Source organism: Dipteris shenzhenensis, chromosome 23 (assembly GCF_047967505.1).
Source record: "Dipteris shenzhenensis isolate YYH24624 ecotype China chromosome 23, Dip_SZ_1.0, whole genome shotgun sequence".
Taxonomy (NCBI): Eukaryota; Viridiplantae; Streptophyta; class Polypodiopsida; order Gleicheniales; family Dipteridaceae; genus Dipteris; species Dipteris shenzhenensis.
The window spans coordinates 29,260,401-29,283,240 of record NC_141618.1 but is presented as its reverse complement, the minus strand read 5'-3'; the positions used below and the strand labels follow the sequence as shown (position 1 = coordinate 29,283,240).

The following is a 22,840-nucleotide window of genomic DNA, read 5'->3' as shown; positions in this document are numbered from 1 at the left end:
TAGTTCCTGAACTTGTTCTTGTATACAAATCTAGCAGCCAACATGTGGCATTTCTCACTGTTGCAGAGTCCTGTTCTTGCACGACAGCTTGAATGAAACTGACATGTTATTGCAGTTACTGCTGTTGCTTTTCATAATTTCAAATACTTTTTTGGGATTTTTGAAAGCCTATTTATTAACGATGACTTTCCTTCTCTCCCAACCTGCGACTCACGTTCTCTCTCTCAATTTTCCCATCTCTCCCTTTCGCTTGCCCCCTGCTGTGACATATATCTCCTCCTAATCTTTTCGTTACATTGGTAACAGAGCCACGCTTTGGACACCTTGGTAACAGAGCCAGTGTTCCGGGCTCACACATGGCTTCTCATATGGGGGCCTTACAACTTGAGCACCTTGGACCACTAGTGGTTACCAGAATGGTGGGGCATTGAGCATATCTAACACCCTCCCTCAATGTCCACCCATAAGGAAACTACCTTCTCGGGCCAATGCCGAGTCTCTAAAGATGACCGTGAAGCTGATCCTTCCCGAGTGCCTTGGTGAAGATATCTGCTCCATTTTGCTCTGTTGGACAGTAGACCGATTCCACTATCCTGTCCTCGATCAAATCACGCATATAGTGATAATGAATCTCTATATGTTTTGTGCGTGCATAAAACATTGGATTTTTAGCAATGGCCATGTAACTTTGATTGTCGCACCTCAGCATAGTTGCCTCATTCTCTTGCACTCCCATGTGTCATAAGATCCTCCTCAGCCACACCGCTTCATATGTAGCAAAACATGCTGCCTTATACTCAACCTCGGTAGAAGATAATTTTTATTGTTGGTTATTTCTTACTAATCCAAGAGAAGATACCAGAACCTAAGGAAAAACAATATCCAGCTAATTTTCTGGAATCAACATCTCTAGCTCAATCTGAGTCACAATGACCAGCCAAGGAAGTGCCCGTACCATAGGTGATGCCATAATCAAGAGTGCCCTTCACATACCTGAGCACCCGCATCCCTGCATGCCAATGATTCTCCTGGGGCTTATTGGAGAACTTGCTCAAAATGCCAACAACAAAACTGATGTTCGGTCTGGTGTTGCACAGATAGATGAGACTGTCGATGACCAACTTCTTGTATCTCCCGATGTCTGCTGGTGGTGAGACATCCTTCATAGACAGCCTCGCATTTACCTCCATAGGTGTAGCTATCTCCTTGCACTCCGGACACAAGATCTCCCTTGCATATTTCTGTTGAGAGATGAAGATCTTGCGTGGCTCTTGCCAGACTTCAATCCCCAAACAATAGTGCATCAAGCCTAAGTATGTCATCTCAAACTCTGTGCTCAACGCCTTTCTAGTCTGCTAGATCATGTCTTCATAGTTACCTGTAATAAGGCGATCATCCACATATAGAACAATAATAGCAGATTTTTCACCTTTCCTGTACACATACAAGTTAGCATCTGAGGCACATCTTTTGAAGTTTAATTTATGAAAGTTTGTCTATCCATTGGTACCATGCTCTTAGGGCCTGTTTCACCCCGTACAGAGCCTTCTTCAGCTTTACATACCTTGTTCTTAGAATGGGGGGCCTCAAACCCTGGTGGCTGAGCCACATACATCTCCTCCTTGAGGTTACCATTCAAGAATGTTGATTTAACATCCATTTGATAAACTGGCCACTTTTTATGAGCAGCCATCAATAGTATTATGCGAGTAATGGTCATTCTGTGGCAGTGGAAGCGAAAGATTCCTGAAAATCAAACCCTTCAACCTGCGAAAATCCTTGTGCAACCAATTTGGCTTTGTACTTTCCAAAGTCCCATCGGCCTTGTACTTTACCTTCCAAACCCACTTGGTGCCAATAACCCTTCTGCTAGGTGGTCGATCTACCAGCTCCCAAGTTTCATTCTTCGAAACAAACTCACCACCACCATCCAATCTGATTTTCTTTACTTTTCTCCCTGTTTCATTTTCAATAAGCTGTAGCCATTCTTTCAATTTAACAAAAGCTTGAGCCTTTCCATGAAGAAAGTACACCCACATCTTCCTACTATAGTCATCGACAATTAATAAAAAATAGGAAGATCCCCCCAAGGTCTGTGTAGGCATCTTACCGCACAAGTCAACCTGCACCAACTCTAGAGGAGCGTTTGCTCTATTTTTGCTTTCTTGTGGGAATGCCTTTCTCTGTTGCTTGCCCATTATGCAAGCTTCACACGGTTCTTTGATTTCTGCTACTGCAGGTAAGTGAGCAACCATACCTTGCTTCTGCGTCTCCTTCAACAGTGCAAATCCGATGTCGCCGAATCTTTCATGCCAAGGTCTGCTTGTGCCCACTCCAGCAGTGGCTGCAAGAGCACTTAGCTCATACAGGTTGTTCCTCCTCACTCCTGTGCCAACAAGATTGCTAGCACTATCCAAAATTTTTGCTCCTGTCTTGTTCAACCTCACCTCATGGTCAAGGTCAGTTATGGAAGCAACTGATAGCAAATTTCTCTTGATTTGTGGAACATACAGCACATTAGATAGTTTCTTAACATCTCCATTTGCAGAAACAAATGAAACCGTACTCGTACCCTTAATAGGGCATTTTGTGTTATTTCCAACCGTCACGGTGATGGGTTCTTGTAGAGGCTGCATGGAATAATATAGACCCTGCTTGCAAGTCATGTGACGCGAGGCACCACTATCCAACACCCATGAATCAGTGGTTGATGCTTCTTGAACTGAGGAATACTCTCCCTCAATGGCCAGAAATAGATCCAACTCTGCTTCCACCGTGTTAGTTATCTCTTTCCCCTTATTTGTCTTCTTCAGGGTACCATTCTTTTCATCTTCTTTCTTGACCTGGCAATTTGTAATCACATGGCCCTTCTTCTTGCAGTAGAAGCATTCTCCCTGAAACTTCTTCTTGCCGCCCTTCTTCTTTTTATCACCATTAGTAGAGGACTCACCTTTGGTGGAGGAACCACCTTTGCCTTTCGCAGTGGCAAAGAACGCAGCATCCCCATTGTCGCCTCCATCTCGAGCTTTAAGCCTCAATTCCTCCTCTATAAGTAAAGCATAGAACTCCTTAAATCACAATGGTTGGGGTCTCACCTGAGTGTTAAGCGTTGTTACCAGTCCATCAAACCTTGGTGGACATATTTGGAGACACCGCTGAGCTAGCTCTTCACTATTCTTTTGTATCCCAACACTAGCCATCTGGTCATGCAGATTTTTGATTCGGGTTATGAATGCCTTCGCTGTCTCTCCTTCATTAAACTTCTCAGCTGCTGTGAGCTGATTCTCCAAGTTCTGGATCCTTGTCTGATTCTGCATCTCATACTGACTCTTTAATATGTTCCAGGCCATATTTGCCTTAGATGTATGCTGAATCAAGGTCAAAAGACTATCAGTAGTACTTGCAACCAGGGCACACAGAGCATCTGTGTTCTTACATTTCCAAGCTCGTAGAAGGTCGGCATTAGGAGGTATCATACTCCCCGGATTTGTTGGGTCGGGGATTCCTTGTGGTTCTGGGTCAGTCCCCAGTACTGTCTCCAGAAGCTCATATGAATCCAGAAAGCAGTGGTTTTAAACTTCCACTGAGTGTAATTCGTACCATCTAGCTTGCCTTTAGTGAAGGATGGTGGGCGAACCCTGAACGCCTGGATTGTTGGTGCAGCAGTAGCTGCTGAACTCAAGCCGCTTCCTGTTGAGCTGCTGATGGGATTTTCCCGTGCGACTGATATCCTTTTGTATTAGATAAGAAATGCAATGTAAATCATGAATAATAGTACTCATGTGTAGGAGCCAATAGCACTAATAGGCACACATGTAAATAGTAGGTATAGGATTGAAGATAGTAGCTAGAGAATATCATGACATTGGCCCTCTCCAACGGCCTTACAAGGATATCATATCTGATCACGGCGGACATTGGCTGGATATGAGTCTGGGGTAACCTCAGAGACCCTGTTGATTGAATTTCGTGAATAGATTGGAGGTGATTACGTAAAGCACGTGGTATGCTTGCTCGTGGCTGGTAAGAGACCTCATCGAGAAGGTCACCGAGTTTTTGACCCGCAGCTGATTGCGCAAGACCTCTTACCGGTGCCATCCAAGTATACATTGATTCGTGGCTAGCAGATCATCACGTAAGGATTTGTAAGGCAATTGTTCATGGTTTTCACTGATTTTTTCTCTCAGACGGAACTGTTCTTGGAGTAGTCAAGTCCCGAGTGGATGATCAATGATCTGCAAAGTATTGTGGTTGGCTGACTTGTAAAACTGAAAGCTATCGGCTTTGTGTTGAAACTCCTTTGATGGTTGTGTGCTCGTGAGCATTTTTTTAAAATACGCCTGGCCATTAAGAGCTCGATTGAAGGCAGCTAGGCACGCAATGATCATCCAAGGCATCTTGGGTGCACCAGATTAGATTGTCTGTGCTGGACAATTCCGCTTGTGGCCTGTAAGGAGGCACTGTTAGTCAGGCGTGTGTATTTCGAAAGGTGGTTTTCAAAAGAAGGTGATGATTTTTTTAAACTTTAAAGGTAGTTACTGAGAAGCATAAGCATGAAATATGACACTCAAGGAAGAGGGTGGCTTTGTTTAATGTCCATGTAGTGTTCTTTCAATATAAGCCAGGGATAGTCTTGCTCCCCACTTCAAGAAATGGGAAGTAAAAAAGGTTCTCTTTGACTTTCTGAAGGCTTCTACGAAGTGGTGGGAAATCACAGGCCAAATAGGTATAGACATAACAGTTCAAGGTCCTATCCGAATTCCAGGGCATCCAGTTCATCAATGGCAAGCAAGGTTCTATCTAATCCTACAGGGGGTTTATCGACATGATCACGGTTGCTTTGAGGTTGTGATCTCTATACATTTCATTCTTGTATTTTTACAGTTATCGGTGGCTGTCAGTATATGGTATTTTCCCAATTCATGGTGTTTTGAGTTCATCTTGTGATTGTGTTTCCTCTCGGTGTGTTTGCAAGCATGACTGTTCATTTAGCTATAAAGGCATTTCAGTGTAGCTCTGCCAGTCTCATTACATTTTTGGTGCCTCCACGGAGGATCGACGAACTCCGGTCGGGGCTTCAGTTTACAAGACCGAGATCATTGGTGGTTGATCATTAGATATCATGGCCCAGGACTTTCCGTTGTTTCATGGGATGTCAGGTGAGGATGCCGAGAAATTCATGGAACAATTGGAAATTACTTGTTTGATCAAGAATCAACAAGATGTAGCCTTCATGTTATGGATCTTCACATATTGTATGCAGGATGAAGCAAGGAGATGGTTTCATGCTTACGAAGCCGCTTAGGCAGCAAATAATCCACTAGTAGAGGTAACTTTTGAATTGGTAAGGGAGGCTTTTCTACAGCATTACAGGAAGGTAGAGGATCCAAATAAGTTGTGGCATGAAATACAAAATTTTGTGCAAAAAGGTCTCCTTCATGCATATATTCAGGAATTCAGCCGCTTGTGGGATCGTTGGTGTGTGTCACTAGGGAACGAGCAACACCTGCCATGCTGAAAAAGGAGAAATTCATTTCAGGACTTAGAGGCCCTTTGCGGATGAAGCTAGAACTAAAACATGTAGCCAATTTCCAGGAAGCAGTGGATCTGGCAAAGGCAAAAGAGTGGAAGATGATCAGAATGGAGCAGTTGACCACAGGAGTACAACAAATTCCAAGGAGGGAGGAACAACCTTCTATGGGTGCTTTAGTTGCACCAGGAGAAACAAAGAATATGGAGAATGACAATTTGCATAAAGAAAGCATGAGGTGGTTGACATGTTCAAAAATCTCAGTCTCAATCTTTTGGGAGGTGCAGGAAGAGGACAAGGAAGAGGGCCCAGGCACCGTATCAAAATCCAGGGAGGAACAGACAGGATCTAGGAGCAGGAGAGGAGCTAATCAAAGAAGGTTTGAACCCTATAATTGTTATAATTGTGGGGATTGGGGTCCCACCAGTCCAAATTGCGATAAGCCTCCACGTAGAGGAGGAGACATGTTTCCTTTGTCAAGCAATTTGAATAATCGAGCAAACGACTTTAGCATAGAAATCAAAGATAAGCTTAGTTCAAGCGGTTTGACAACACAGGAAAAAGGGAAGCAGAAGATAGATCAAAAGCAGCCTGCAATGTCATCAATATATTTAGAGGACCTTGAAGTGATGCTAGTGAAGAGGCCCAGGGAAAAAGAGCTTGAGAATGGACACTGTGATGCAACGAAGGGAAAATAGAAGGAAGGGGAGTCTGCTTCAAGCAAAAAGAACTCAAGATCATGAAGACATTTTCAAATAGGGGATTTACCACTTGGAGGAACTCAAGAAAATTACTCTCTTCAGAAGGATTTGATAGGTAAGAAAGTGGATATTTCATATGGCCAATTGATGGAGCTTTGCCCTCGGCTAAGAAGAGAATGGAAGTGGCTAGTCAACCCACCCAAGCCGGAGAAGAAGAAGACAGAAAGGGTTTAATCTTTGGAAGAATTGCCTGATATATGTTCTGTGATAAATGCTTGGCATAAGGGAAAATCTATAGGAGAAGCATATATTGATGGTGGAGCCCAAATATGCATAGTTACACAGTCTTGTATCAAAAGTTTAGGCCTCCAACTAAATGGAGTATCAGGGTACAGGATCAGACTGGCAAATCATTCCAAGGTGAAATGCTTGGGGATCTTGAATGCCATGGACGTGAGCGTTTTTGGGGTTGATATAAAAGTCGATTGTCATGTCATGCCAGTCAGGATGGGAGCCTTTCCACTAATTTTGGGTAGACCGTGGGTTAAGACTAGTAAAAGTAATCCAGGATTGGGGGAAGGGCACGCTTACTCTGTTGAATAAGCAAGGGCTAAGAAGAAAATTCAGCATGGTAGACAAGAAGCTCCTAGAGGAAGAAGAAGAAGAAAGAGAAGATAGTGAAAGCAGCTCAAGTGGGCCTGAAGAAGAGAGTGAAAGTGACAGTGAAATCATAGATTCAAGCAGTAATGAGGTAGGGATATTGTTTTTAGAAGAAGAAGGAAAGGACGTGAACGATTTGTGGGACAAATGGAAGAGATGGAAAAAAGGAGTATTGAGGAAATAGAGGCATTTTTAGAGCCAAAGGTGGAGAGTCATAAAGATATATTTTCAAAAATGCTTGACAGTGACTTAACAAGTGGTGAACATGAATCTTATAAGAAGATGTTGAATCAATTCCTTGGACTTTTCATCACTTCATATGAAGAGATCAAGGGACTTCAGGGAGAAGATCTTCGGATAGAATTGAAAGAAGGAACCAAACCCATATGTCAGAGGTTGAGGGCACTAAGCAAGGAACAACAGGATGCCCTAAGAGAGGATTATTGAAGGCTGACTTCATATATCCAGTATCAGACTCAAAATGGGTGAGCCCTGTGGTTACCAGGAAGAAAAGAATGGTAAGTGACGGATTTGTATTGATTACAAGCCACTTAATGCTGCAACAAAGAAGGATCATTATCCACTACCTTATGTTGATGAGATTCTAGATTCACTGGCTGGTCATGAGCGTTACAGTATCTGTGATGGCTATTCTGGTTACTTTCAACTAAGGATAGCTTCTAAAGATCATAAGAAAACCACTTTCATTACACCATGGGGATGTTTTTGTTATCGTGTGCTCCCTTTCGGACTAAAGAATGGATGTCCCACTATCAAAGAAAGGCAAATTATGTGTTTGCTCCATTCATAGGTAAGTTTGTTAAAGTTTTCATGGATGATATTTGTGTATACTTTAGCAAATTGTTGCATTGCACCAGATTGGAGATGGCTCTGGCGAGGCTACACTCTCAGGGTGGTCAACTCAATCCTAGTAAGTGTTTTCTAGCTAGGAGGAAGATCGAATCGCTTGGGCACATGGTTTCAGAAAATGGTATTGAGCTTGATGAGGACAAGGTAAAATCCTTACTTCTTTTGCCACCACCTAAGAATGTGAAGCAATTGTTGACATTTATACTAAAGTACATGGGCAGGTTCATTTCTATGTCATCAGAGTTATTATATCCTCTACAACAAATGGTAAAACAAGAAAAATTGGACATAGGGGATGCAAGGGAGACACCCACATACGCTTAGCTAAATTAACTCTTACCGGGGAACCACTACATCAAAATCTTCCAGAGGATGTAGATAACCTTGCCCGATTTAGAGCACTTCCAAATACTCTTCAACCACTCTTCTTTTCAATGACCACTCTTGGTTCAAGCTCTGGGATTAGGAACCTTGATAAGTTGGCCGTAAATTGTCTCAGCCGCTATCTTATTGAGCTAGGCTTTCCAATCATTGGACACCATGTTGTTTGTAGGCTACCATTGTGAAAGTCTCTCTAGTACTACCTATAGTAGCATATCCATTTCACTTGGTGTACACTTGTAGTGAGTTGAAAGTTCATCGAGGGAGAACCAATCAGGTAGCCTTTGATCAGCCCTGACCCACACACCTTTCTTATAGAGATTGTTGGCTCTGACGACATTGTGGTTTCCAAAACTTGGGTCTTTCCTGCGGATGCAGATCTTAGATAGGGGCTAGATGTGGATGATGGAGATTTTGTTCCTATTTAAGGGGTGCTCATCCCCTTGTATATTGTGGATCATTCTTAGCCTTTCATGTTATGAAGGGGATAGCTATTATCATCCTTTTGATTGGTTGTTATTTTGATGGGCCTCCATCTCATCCCCTTGTTTGTTGTAGATCATCTTAGCCTTTCATGTTATGAAGGAAACAAATAATCTCATCTTTATGATAAGGGATTTGTGGGGAATTAAAATGGGCATTTTAATTCGCCAAATGAAGACGTTTTAAGCATTTTTGACCCCCCCAAGAGCATTTTAAATCACCCTCGCCACAATTTTCAACCAAGATCGGCTCTAGCCCTGTTACCGCATGGTAAAACCACCTACCGTGTGGTATCATCACTGTTGTACCATCCGGTGTTAACATATACCACATGGGGATTGTCTGCATCGCACGGTCAGACTATACCACACAGAGTTGTGGTATATACCACGCGGTATTAGAAACATACCATGCGATGCATTTTCTTATATATGCTGTGACGACCTCGTACTATTCACATTCCAAGAATCTAGCTTTACTGGAGTCTCGAAAAAAACAAAGGACAAGGAAGAAAGGATTAAGAAAGCTTCAAAAATACTTTGTGAGTTTTCATATCCTTTTAAAAAGTGTCCAGTGTTGGTGGTGGGCTTGCTTAGGCCAGCTGATATCCATCCACACTTGGATGTAAAACAAATAAATGTGTAGCTTAAATTTGATAGGTTATCGGTTGTTGATTTGAAAGTTTATTTTTCCAAGGATGTTTTATGTGAATATATTTAAAGTTTTTTCACAAAAAAAAAAGGAGAAAAGTTTCTTTTTTGTAGACATTAGCTTTTCAAATGTAGTGTAATAACACATTTTTAATAGTTGAGTAGCTATATTGCCTATATATAGATATCAAAAAACTAGTAAAAAATATATCACAATAATTGGAAGTATCTATGTGCCAGTGGGGAGTCCGCTTATGTCGACTTGTAACTACTCACATATAGGTATAAAATACCTTTGAACCTTGTGCCAGTGGGTGATCCGCATATGTCGATCGGTAACTACTCGCACATGAAAAATGTTATATTATAGTATATATGTACTTATTAAATACTTGGCTTTCACCAGTTGTGGCTCGCATTTTCCAGCTGATAACAACTTGTTGAAAGTCTAGCCAGTTGTGTAGCTTGCAATTGCCAGCTTGTATCAACCCGCACATTATACGTTAGAGATCATTGCAGACTAAGTTTGCTTGTAAGAGGAAATTAGTGGTATTACACATTGCTTATTTATTTGCGAAGAAAAGTCCTACCTTATTAGTTGATATTATATAGGGATGAAATGGATGTCTAGACTTACATTAGATATTTTTCAACCTAGGTAGTATCCTTGACTTCGTAGTTTCAAACAAAATTTTTTGATAAGTGCAAATGTAGATATTGTTGGCTACTGCACTAGTGTGTGTGAAATATCGACATTCGCATACAGAGTTGGATGATGTGAATGATCATAGTGTAGATAGATGCTTACTTGAGAAAGAGCAGGACATGGGAAAAGGCAATTTGCCATCCCATGCCTATTTCTATAGGCAGATTACCACGTCTATAACCATCCATTTATGTCAGGAGGGGGCAAGACGATTGGATGGTTGCTCTCTCCTGAGGTCTAGCAAACATACATTTGTTATTGATGACATGTTAGTGACATTGTCTTAAGTTGTAGAAAAGATATTAATAATTGAGATGTTTTTTCTCTTTTACATGTACAACAACCATGGAGGACAGAGAAGTTAGGGTAGGCCAACATCAACCTTCAAACCAATCTCAAGCAGAATGCTAAAGCGTTTCAAAACCACAAGATTTTGTTACAATGCTAGGGCAGAAAAAGTGAAAGTGTAACTAATTTTGCAACCAAGACTTTACAAGATCAGCCATGAGGATAAGAAAACATTTGATTGGCAATGAAAATAAAATAATAAAGAAATGTGATGGACCATATGTCGAATCAGTTGCTGGCATCCTGCAAGGCATTAACAATGCCTCAAGTTGAATCACTTGTGTACCATTTGAATATGTAAATGAGTGAATATTTACTGTGTGCAACTATTGTAATGAAATTTGAGAATGATTTTCATCATGGATGTTCTCAATCGATCAATTGCTGGTTCCTTGCATATTTATTTGAGTCTTGATGTTGTAGATTGCTTGTAGCATGAAATAATGCATTTAGATCCTTCGAATAATTGTGTTTAAGAATTAAGATTGAAAAGTAGAAGGCGAGAGAGGGAAACCCACAAGCCACCACGTGCATGTAAGCAATGCTAGCTACTACACTAGTGTGTGTGAAAAACTGACTTTCGTATACAAAGCATGATGTTACGAATTATCATAGTGCAGATAGATGCTTACTTGAGAAGGAGCGAGATTGGGAAAAGGCAATATGCCATCCACGCCTAGGTCCCTAGGCAGATTACCATGTCTATAGCCATCCAATTATTTCGGGAGGGGGCAAGACGATTGGATGGTTGCTCCGTCTCGAGGTCTGGCACACTTACTGAACATTGGCGAACTTTGAATGAGGGAAATGATTTCTCTATGCAACACATATTCGAGAAATAGAAGTTTAAGATCAAAGAAATGTTTTTATACACTACAATTGACAATTTCACATTATTGATCCATTGAAACGTGCATATAGAGTATGTGAGCATGGCTCCAGAGAAACGAGGCCAAAACCTTGCAAAAGCCTGAGACTATGTTATGCTCATAAACTACCACAAAGTGGAGATGTAACATCTTCCATGAAGAGTACATGGGTTCAAGAACTCGTATGCACAAACATTTCTTAGGTGACCCTCAAAGACAAATTGGAAAGTGTAAGGGTCCAGGAGTGGAAAGGGTGATTGCCATCTTGGGTGGTCAGACAGTTGGCACTGCATACACGATTGTGGATGAAATACTTGCATGTCACCAGTCTCAAGTTATAATTAAAGAAAGAACCATGGGTCTTTAAACCCCAGGTGAGCAATCGGCGACTATGGAAAGTTGTTTGCAAAGTGCAACTACACATAGTAGTGGTGTTGGATCCCTTGGACAATCGGCAAGCTACTCAAATGTGTAGATGGAAAGAGGACAATGCAGTAATGGGCATCCTTCAAATGCCCATGCACGTGTGCTGCAAAACAATCCCTCAAAGCAACCTTCAAAGCACAACATATCGAGAAAGTGCAATAAGATGTGTTTGAAGCTATATGTCGCACGGGATATCCATCGAGCATGGTGCAAAACCCACATTGGAAAAAAGCCATGGCCTCTATCGCTAAAGCTGGCCGAAGTTTTACAATGCCTAGTTATGATGCTATCTATAACAACATGTTGGATGCTTACTATAGTAGAATGAAAGAGGAGATGCAACAAGTGGTTTATGATGGCATTGAGAAGACTGCTTGCACCATCATATCAGATGGATGGAAGAATGTTAGTAAGCGGCCCTTGATTAACGTCATGGTTATGATGTTCAAAGGGGAGGCTTTCTAACAGTCAATTGATACAAGCGGTGAGGCTAAGATGGGAGAATTCATTGCAGAGCAGTTAAGTAGATGCATTGAAGAAATTGGTCCTGACAATATTATTCAGTTGATTATTGATAATGCCAAGAATTGTCAAAAGGCTGGGAAAATTATAAATCGTAGATATCAAAGTATGTGGGCATCGCCATGCTTCTGCCACTATTTGGATTTAGTCTTGGAAGTTGGTACAAAACACCTGAGACAAGCTTCTTCAAAGTTGTTGTGGATGAGGCACGAAAGATAGTGTTCTACTTTCTTAACCATGAGCGACTACTAGGCATATTCAGGACTAAACAACCTGTGAGTCACCTGCTAGAGCTTTTAAAGCTAGGTGAAACATGCTTTGGCACAAACTATATAATGATGAAGTTGTTAAAGCAGCAAGCCCTTGTAACAGAGATGCTATTCAGCATCGAAGTGGCAGAGTGGATAGCTGAGGCACACTCAAATAACTCTCATAGCAAATTTCGAGACCTAAAGGCATTGGTTAATAACTTGGTGTTTTGGAGGAGGGTCTCTGATGCAGTGGATGCTATGAAGCCAATTTGGTTTGCAATCTGTAGGTTGGATATAAAAGGGCGAAGCATGGAAAGTGCTTATATGGCATGGTGAACTGCTAAGAGAGATGTTTTGAAGGAAGATGCGAGGCTCGCCAAAGGTGGGTATAGCATTACAAGACGAACTGCGTTGCAAAAGATGGTGTGAAAACGATGGAATCAAGCTCACAACTCTCTGCACTATGCCACCCATATATTAGACCCGCAATGGTGGGAATATCACACAGAAACTGATGTTCATATAATGCAGTCGTGGCATGATCTTCTTGGACGTTTCTTTGAGGATAGAATAGAGTATGCCTCTGCTGTTATAGGGAACTATCAACTTTTCAAAATAGAGAAGGCCCTTGTTTGCTTATCCAAGAATCAAAGAATTAGCAAAAGACATGCTAGCATGGAGATGGTGGGAAGAGTGTGGAGCATCCACACCTCATTTGCAAGACTTGGCCATGAAGATGTTGTCGTAACCTTGTAACAACTCCTCTAGTGAATGCAACTAGAGTAACTTTAAGTTTGTGCATTCTGTCACAAGAAAGTGCTTGACATCGGAAAGATTAGAAAAGCTAGTTTACCTCTATGTGAACATTAGAGTTTTGAATGATGTGAAAGGGGTATCCAGTGAATGGTGAGATATGCCAAAGTGGGTACGTACTAATATTCCAGGTCCCTTGCATGATGCCCCTGTACCGACTCACCTTGAGTTGAATTCTAGTGATTGAGAAGAGGAGATGTTGGTTTGATGGTTGGTTATAATTAAAACATGTCATTAGGGGAGAATTGGGGTGTCAAAAGGGCCTCATAAGGAATGGATTAGGGAATGCTTAGTGGGTTAAGCCCACATTTGAGCCCACCTCTCCCCCCATCAATGAGAGGAGGGGGCCACTTTTTAAAATTTGAATTTCAAATTTCGAATCTCCCTCCCTCCCTCTCTCTCTCTCCCTCCCTCCCTCCCTCTCCCTCCCTCTCTCCCTCCCTCCCTCCTCCTCCCTCTCCCTCTCCCTCTCCCTCTCCCTCTCCCTCCCTCCCCCTCCCTCCTCCTCTCCCCTCCAGCGTCTTGCTCCTCCTCCTCCCTCCTCCCTCTCCCCTCCTCCTCCTCCTTCTGGCTCCTCCTCCCTCCTTCCTCTCCCCTCCTTCTCTAGTCGCCTAGGATCCCTCTCCTTTGCTCCTCCCTCCTGTAGAATCTCTCCCCTCCTCCTCCCTCCTGTAGCATCTCTCCCCCCCTCCTCCCTTCTACAACAGCTCCTTCCCTCCCTTCTACACATGTTGCCATACTCTTCTCCTCCTCTTCCTCTTTCCCTCATCTGCTTCTCCTCCTCCCTCTTCCTTGCTACTCTCTCCCTCTCACTCCTCCATCTTTGCCAGCTCTCCCCTACATTTTAGCCTGCATCACTGATACATCTCTTTGAGTACTCATGGCACCATTCGGGGACATATCCAATAAGTACCATGTGAACCTACAACTGGAGGCAGAATATGCAAGTACACGCTCTTTGGGATATAGTGGAACTCCTCAAAGTGTGCTCCACAGTCTTCGATTGCATTCGATTGCAAGGGAAGAAGCACCTTGACCTTTGGGTGGATGGAAACTGTTATCTTTTAGACGCTGCCACCCAAAAGAGTCCTCCTTTTCATACAGTGCATGATGTTGTTTGGTTTGTTGGCAAGGGACATGCTGGATTGCTCGGTTATTGCAATCGATTAAACCATTCTCAAACATTGGCTATGCAAGCAAGCGAGGTGCAGAGAGCCCAAGCAGAAGAACTTGCACATTTGGGAAATATTACTATTATGGCAATGCATAATAGTATGCAGGATCTCCAATTACAAAACAAAGAACTCAGTGACAAAGCACATGCATTGGACTTGGAGCAACATGAATTGGAAGAAAAAATCTAGAAGCTTGCTGAAAGCAAACAAGATTTAGAAAGGTCTATCTATGGCTAAGTTCAACGTGCTGTGGAGAAGGAACGAGAGAAGCCGATAGAACGAGTACAAAAGTTGAAGGGAACACCTTTGGGACTGAAGGAGAGGAAAAGACAATTGCAATCTATGAATGCATTGTCAAGCAATAGTGGTGCTCGAAAGAGGACAATACGGGCTACAAGGTTAGTTTCCCAAATTTTCAATGAAATTCCTTACCCCAAAATATTTGTGGTGTTGCATTCTTTCCACTAAGACTCATTCGTACTCTACTTTAGGAATTTCATGGAGGATGTGATGGGAACAATGGAAATGGATGATAGTGATCCTTCATATGTTCTAAGAAGTTTAATAAAGCCAAGTGATGTAATGGAAGTGTTGAAGGACCCTAGACAAAAAGGGCTATGTAAACAAGTTGCTAGAGAGGTAATTAAGGATTTCAAGGGCCTCGTCCAAGAGTTGTGGCTTCAAGCTCAAGACAACCCATTGAAATTTTTCTTTGAGTGTGTCAGAAGAAGCAATCCAAGGAGTTAATTGATAGGAACCAGGATGTTCAAGGTAATGTGCTGTTAGAGTATTGGCGCATTACATATGTTTTTCTGAAGGAGCTCAGCTCCAAAGTTAGTGAAGTTGCGGCTCAAGGCGTGGAGTGGGAGGCAGGCATTCACAAGGTCCTGGCTGGCATAGATGGTAGGGTGTCTGATTACCACAGGTCTCCTTTGGACAGACCTTTCTCCTTACAAGAACTTGAAGAATTCTTAAAGGCTATGGCCAATGATAGAGCCCCAGGGGTAGATGGCCTCACCACTGAATTTTACCCAGTGAATTATGGAACATGCTCAGACCTCTGACCTAGTTGAGATGGCCAATCAAGCTGTCACTAGAGGATGCCTATCTGCAGATGTCAATGCAGTCCTAGCGAAACGATTTAGCAAAAGGAAGAGTAGGATGAATGTGGGGGATTGGCACCCAATCACCATGCTTAACATATCTTACAAGATTGTGGCAAAAGCGTTGGCCATCTATGTCAGAGATGTGTGTATGGCAGTTGTGGACTGCGAGTATTCTCAATCTCACCTTGGACTTAAATTAAGTTGCCATAAGGGTGAAGAGGTAATACAGTTTGGTTTTGACTTGGACAAAGCGTGTGATCGAGTCAGGTTGGGATTAGATTGTTAGAGTGCTAGAGAAATTTGGGTTCGGACCACAATTTTTTCGCATGGTCTCCACTTTGTTTGGCAATGCTTCCACAACCCTTTGCATCATTGGAGGTGTGGATGGTAATTTTCCCTTGAAAAGGTCCATTCACCAAGGATACCCCCTATGCTATTTGTTTTGGGGATCAGTCCTGCTATTTAACCTTGTGAAGAGTGAAATGAAAGCAAGTCACAAAGCGGTCACACTATTGACGTGTCTTCTTCGACTCATTGATGTCTTGTACAGTCTCAGGGTACCATTGCACACGATAGAACAAACCCTTTGCCTTAAGAATTGGATGCAGTCCCCACCAAGATTGGCTCCTTAATTAGCATGAGTTTGCGACGAGTTAAAGACCCGCTCCACTAGGTCTCGTGGCTCTATGCTCAATTTACTCAAGAATTCAGCTAGATGCGCGGCCATGTGACTTTTATAGAGGGGCAAAGCATTCACACAAAAGATCATTGCAACTCTCCCCCCTAGACACACACATCTCTCTCTCTCTCTCTCTCTCTCTCTCTCTCAGACACACAAACACACACACAAAGAGTCATGGTCTTCCCTAGTGTCCAACAAGATATTAGGACTATGAGAGTTTCAAGTGATTGATATGGTTGTATGATGTGTAAATTGCAAGCTATGCACTATTTTTGTCTTGCATTGAGTCAAGGGGAAATGTAAGTAGAGCCACGATCATTGCAAGATGTTATATAGAAGTGAAGTCATAAACTACGAAAGCATTATGCCAACTTGTGAGTCTTGGAGAAATGCAACTTGCACGCAAATCTCTTGAAAAGGGAGCTCGATAAGCTCAAACAAATTAATAGAATTGGGAAATTTATTGCTTAAGTAGTGTTTTTATCAATTTTTGGTATAAATAAATTTTCTGGCTACTTGGTTAAGCTATAGGTTTAGTGGATTCCTAAATAAAGAAGCCTAATTGTGTTTGGTATGTGCATTGGAGTGTTGCCTGGTTTATGTATGATTGGTATGTACATGGAGGTACTTGATTGCTAAGACCTACAAAGGGTATGCTGCAAACCATCACAAAGTGTAATGTAGCTGATCAACCTGTAAGCCTAGTACCCATAATATCTCAAATAGTTGGACCAAGTTTATGTTAAGAAACTTAACTTTGACCCTCACCTAATGTCCTTGTCCATTTCTAAGGGAAGAGAACCACTTTGCATATGTTCAAAAGCACCACTAGCTTGCTACTATTAAACATATTAAACCAAAAAATAGCATCAAATATGAAGTAGCAATATAGGTATGATTCAAAATCCAAGAATGGTCAAGTAGATCCAAAACTTGATTTACTTAAATTTGTGAGTTAGCACAAACAACAAGCAATCAACACATGCCATTTACCAAACTTAGCTCTTTTAGTGTCCAAACTAAAAATGTCTTAATTTGGAAGTAGTGGTGTCCCTCTCCTTACCATGTATTATAGCATCATAACATATTGTCATGGCTTATTTCCACAAGACAAGGTGACTATAAGATTGCATGGGATAAATGAACAAGACAAGTTAGCAAATTGATTTATGAGAGCATTGGTCAATAACATTTATTTGGTAGATTATGGACCTAATTACATTGTTAAATGTTGGATATCTAAAGCTACATTATTAACAAACATGCAGCTATTAAAACAAGAAACATGTTCACTCCACATAAGAGACACTGAAAAACAATGTGAACATATACAAGACTCCTCAACAAAATGCATTTTCACTTCCTCAGTTGAAAGAACAACATTTGTTGTCTTTGTTATGAATAGCACCTAAGGGTACTCTCTACAAGAACTTTCTCCAATTTCTCATCTTCACATAAGAGCTAAAACCATAGTTGTTTCTCCTTTGAATTACTTATTCAGGTCCTCCTCCAAAAATACAAAGAGAGAACAATTTGATAAGGACCAAAATACAGAAACCAAACAAGAGATAATTTGTTCACACCATGTGGAACTAGTGTTGTAATATAGCAATGAGCACAGCAATAGTGCTATGGAATGGGAAGTTGTGCTAAACTGTTTTCACATAAAATTTCGGAAATTCCATCTCCACACATGCAGGTAAAACCAAAGTAGTAGTGAACACAACTGAGATAAACAGAGATGATCTCCTAGTAAGTTTTATGTGTCTTTACTAATATGGAGGTGTTCACATGCCAAGGCCACAAATCTTTTCAATGAGACCATCACACTCTCTGATGTAGAAATTCCAAACTTGTATGTAGAAGCCAATGAGAACTAGTTGAGTAGACCAGTATCAAGAAAAACCTTGTTGAAAACCATATGAACCTGACTCCTTAGCTTAGACCAATTCCACAGACTCATTCTAGTTTTCTGTGATTTGGAAAGACCATAATTTGTAATTATCAGACCTAAAACAGGCCCTTGTCCAAATAAGAGAGAGATACAGTCATGGGAGGATTTGTGGGACAACAGAGATCAGAGATGGAGGCTAGGTAGGGTACTCGTACAGAGATTCAGACTCAACAGGTTTGACATGATCACCATCAAGAATAGGCTGCAATTTGGAAGAGGAATTCTTTATCATGGATAGACTTGAAAATCTGGAGTTTCATTGTATGTTTTGGGTGGGGCAGAAGAGTCCGACCTTGGTTTTTATATTCTTCTATTATTACAGTATGTTGAAACTCTTAACACGAAATGGTTAATAAAGGACACCTTGAGGCTTTGGGGGACAAGGTGTAGTATAGTCTAGGACAAAAAAGCACCAGAGAAACAATCTTGTTTATTTGGCTCATTTTGCAGAAGGCCGTCTGGACTAGCCACAGGGCTGCAAATTATAGGCAGGGGATCTCCCATTGCAATAGTAGCTGCAGGGCTGCACAGAGCTCCTGAAGATATCCCTCACCTTTTTCTTAATTTCAGGTTCTGAAAGGCAGTATGGGACATGGTCAGATATTTGGAAATTGGGAGGACTTTCTTCCCTCAGCTTCAATTTTATTATGTTGGGTGATACTCCCTCCAGGTTCCAGGCACTATGAAAGTTCCTATCTTCTTGGTCCCTTCCAAATAGTATAGCTTCCCAAGCATCTCCACAATGTCTTCCAAAGCCTGAAACCCTTAGTCACACCAGAGTCACATATGCCTCTTCTCCAAAGAGAGCTGCAACTCGTGGATAATCCTTTTAAGGCTTGCATCTTGCACGTCTGGTGTTTTTTACATGTCTCCTTAAGAGGGTCGACTAGCTTATATACCTATTTTCTACAGCCCTTATCAGCCACTTGCCCATAAACCTGGCACCTGACCACTCAAGATTGACAATGCCTAGGCCTCCCTCCTGCTTAGGTAGTGTGCGAATTTCCCACCTTACTTTTACTATCTTTATGTGGTTCTAACCCCCTCTCCATAGAAAAGTTCTGAACATTGAACATCTTGTTGAAGCTTGCCTTACAGAACAAGAAATAAATAACAGAAGGGTAACGAAAGTGGTTTAGAACAATTTATCTCCTTGCCAGAGATGGTTGGAGACCTTGCCACTGTCCCTTGTTAATTTTTTGGATATACAGTTCCATCTGTCCTTCATGGAACAGTGAAAACCCATCGAGATACATAAGATCCTGAGAAAGACACCTTCCAAGTTTGCTTGCATCCGATTTTCCCAAGGGATTCCGCCTTTAGTGCCATAAACCCTTGCCTTCCTACGATTGATCTCAGAGCCTGATGCTTTGCAGAAAACATTCAAACACTCAAGAATAGTCCCTACTGATTGCTCATCATCTATTGTTGTGTGATTATTGGCGTTTTCAAATTGTTGACATATAATCTGCATTTTGTCATCCACCTGAATACCTCTCGACTCTCCTTTGTCTGCTTTCTCCTACCCATGAATCCCTGCTTTTGAAAATAGCAAAGGGGATAGGGTCCACCTTCACATCATTAATCTTTTAGAGTAAAAAGCTCCGAGGTTAATCCATTCACTTCTACTTTAGCTTTGGCACTAGTGAGAAGGGTCTCGCCATAGCTTCTGAATCTAGGACCCACTCTCATATTCTGTCAGGCCTGGATTATGAAGCTCAATTCCATTGTGTCATAGGCTTTTCTCAAAATCCACTTTCATGAAGCAAATATCCTGCCCTTGCTTATCTGCCAGCTCCAGCCCTCCGCAAAGTTATGATGGCTTGTAGGATATGCTTGCCTTTTTCGGCCTTCTCTGTCCAGGCTTGCATCTTACTTCTGAGTGTAAGGGCAAACCTTGGCTATAATATTGTCACTTGTGTTCAGCCTAGTCAATGGCCTCTAATTAGAGATACTCTCATTGGAGCATCCCTTGGGAATGAGTTTGACGCTCTCATCAAAAGAACCTTGGTCACAGATCTTCCCATAGATCTAGCAGCTTGGGCCTACTGTATCCAAAAATCATAGGTAAAACGCAATCGGTAACCAATCTTCACCGAGAGTTTTTTTTTTGGCCATGAGTGACACTGCCTCACATGAAAGTATTGACTGTCCAGAAATGAGGCATCAAATCCTTACACCACCTTAGGTCTGACTTCTCTTCTTTTGGAGCTTGCTTTCTCAGTTTCTCCATATCCACAGTCTCTCTTTTCTATGATTACTCCCCACTTAATAGTTGCACCCGGTGAAAGACATCTAGTCTGGCATATCCACAACACTTTGAGTGGTCCTTGAACTTTGGCCAAGCATTGAGTTCACTACTACTAATCATTATCCCCTTGTTCTCCCATCTATCCACACTAAGCTCAAAGTCCCCTCACACCAAGGAATCACCTGAGACAGAGCAAGAATCCCATAAAAGTGTTCTCTCCCTAACAACATTGGGAGCATAAAAGGAGAATACATCGCAATTCAGGCTAGCTGCCTGGATTCAACTCCTACCCCGTGAATCCCAAAGATAGTCAGGCATCTACATAAGCATTCCGAAATTGTTTTGCTGAGCGCTGCACCACCTTTGCTTGCTTTGTGGTCTGTGACGAGCACACTATCTTCTTATCATCTTCTATAATTGCCACTCCAACCTTGTCTTCTTACAGACCTAGGAAATTAGGTCACGATTCTGCACGGAGAGCCAATTGATAACTTATTGTCCAACAAAGGAGGTACAAGAATAACCATCGACAGCAATTATAAGGCAAAAAAAATTGGCATTTGAAAGGACTAGTCACGGCTCCTTTTGGAATCAATAAAAACGAGATGTCAAATTAATTTTCCCACATAATGAGAGGAAGGAGCTGATAACTACAGACAGCTTAAGACATATTCCGAGTCGCCGCTTAGTAGCCCTCGTCTTCCACATCTTTTGCCATACGCGTATATCTTCTTTCTCAACATTTTAAGAAGACAACGAGATCATCAGAGCATTCTTAGGACCCAAAAAATTATTGACAGAGAACTTAGGAACGGTAAGTTTTACAAATACAACGTAGATGTAAGTAGCTTGGCAGCTAAATAGACGTTATAAGCCCTAGCTCATGACACGCAAAATGTAATTCTGCAGGTATCTCGTGTTCTTGAAAAGAATATACTGCGAGAAGTACAGATAACGAAAACATTCCAAAAACCCTTGACAAGCAGCTTTTTTGTGTCTTCAAACTTCGAACCCAATGTTGGCAAAGCATTAAGCGTAGAACGAGAAGCAAAAGCTCTCTCTGTTCATTACAATCACTTCAAAAAACAGTGCATTCTCGCCTTTGAATATAGCTCAAAGAGAGACGGCTAACAGGATACAGTTCTTCTGAAGTTCCAGCCAATGCATGGCAACAAATAAGGGCATCAACGCCTCACAGCCCCTCACTACAATGTAAAATACATAAATTCGCATCGGTTTATCCAATTTGCTTGACGGCCGTGAAAGAGACGTACGTCAAAACAATTCCTTACTCGCAGAAGTGCAGCAACCCCGTCTCAGGATTCTCTCACCAGACCATTTACCACAGATGAAGCAACCACAACTGCCAGCAGCTCCGCGCCTGCCACAGCGGCCGCCTGGTACACGGGAGGTAGACCCTCCCCGGAATTGCCCGAGCCAGTCGTAAAGGCAGAAACAGCACCTGCAACAGAGCCCACCTCCTTCTCTCCTTCTTTCACCAGCTGCTCGCCCTCCTTCACAAGCTGCTCGCCCTCCTTAACAAGCTCCTGGACCTCCTTGACGACTTCCTTCTCAGCCTGCACGACGCGCTTCCGGATTCCGAAGAGGGGGATATCGACGGCGAGGGAAGGAGGAGGAGGGGGGAGGAAGAGGGAGAGGCTGAGGAGGGGCAAAGCGATACGACGGGAGAAACCCAATTGGGCTGTGGAAGTATCTGCGATGGGCAGCTCTTCCACGCCTTTTCCATCGCGAAAGCTGGAGGTGCATTGGATGGGAAGGAGGGATGAGGTCTGGGGAAGAGACGAAGAGAAGATTGACGAGACAGCCATGGAAGCCATCATGGATTTACAGAGCAAATTGATGAGCCATATCGGCAAAACCGCCCAAATAGAAAGAGAGAGAAAGTCGGGATTCTAGAGAGAGAAATATCCCCTGACCCATTAAGGCTCCAACTGCTGCATGATTGCCCCATTCCATCTCCACCAATTGGTGACATGAATTTAGCAGCCCCATGACTGCGTGCCGATGGCCCACACCACACCTGACACCCATCCTCCATTTCGACTGCGTGCCGATGGCCCACACCACACCTGACACCCATCCTCCATTTCCAGAGGTGGGCGCGTGGTGTCAACCTAGCCTGAGGGTGCATCGTTGTCCACCACCCCTTCACACACCACCAAGAAGACGCATTTCTGGCAAACAAAAATCGATTGGTGATTGGCCAAGTGGGAGAGCAGGCAGCGGTGGACAGGGAGATGGACAGGGAAGCTCCCCGCCCCCAGCGGCCCTCCCATTGGTCCTTTTTTGCAAAGGGCCCGCCCGCACTTAGATGTGTAACCAACATAGGCTATTTACACACCGAGAGACACCCATCAATCCGCAGCCATTTGAACCCCCATTGGTAGGCTACCAAACAATCAAATCCACAAATCAGAGATCATTGTTTAATTACAAAACCA

At 42.4% G+C, this 22,840-nt stretch overlaps 1 protein-coding gene across 1 annotated transcript; it reads right to left on the bottom strand.

Annotated features, from left to right (window-relative positions):
• Positions 1-21,284: 21,284 nt before the first annotated feature.
• On the bottom strand, positions 21,285-22,298 carry LOC147887228 (uncharacterized). The gene has a single exon (XM_087394684.1). The coding sequence runs from the start codon at positions 22,217-22,219 to the stop codon at positions 21,695-21,697; it is 525 nt and encodes a 174-aa protein (XP_087250810.1). The 5' UTR covers positions 22,220-22,298; the 3' UTR covers positions 21,285-21,694.
• Positions 22,299-22,840: the final 542 nt, after the last annotated feature.

What these genes read in the sequence shown, in the direction of transcription:
- LOC147887228 (XM_087394684.1), bottom strand. Translation starts at nt 22,219, where the DNA reads ATGATGGCTTCCATGGCTGTCTCGTCAATCTTCTCTTCGTCTCTTCCC.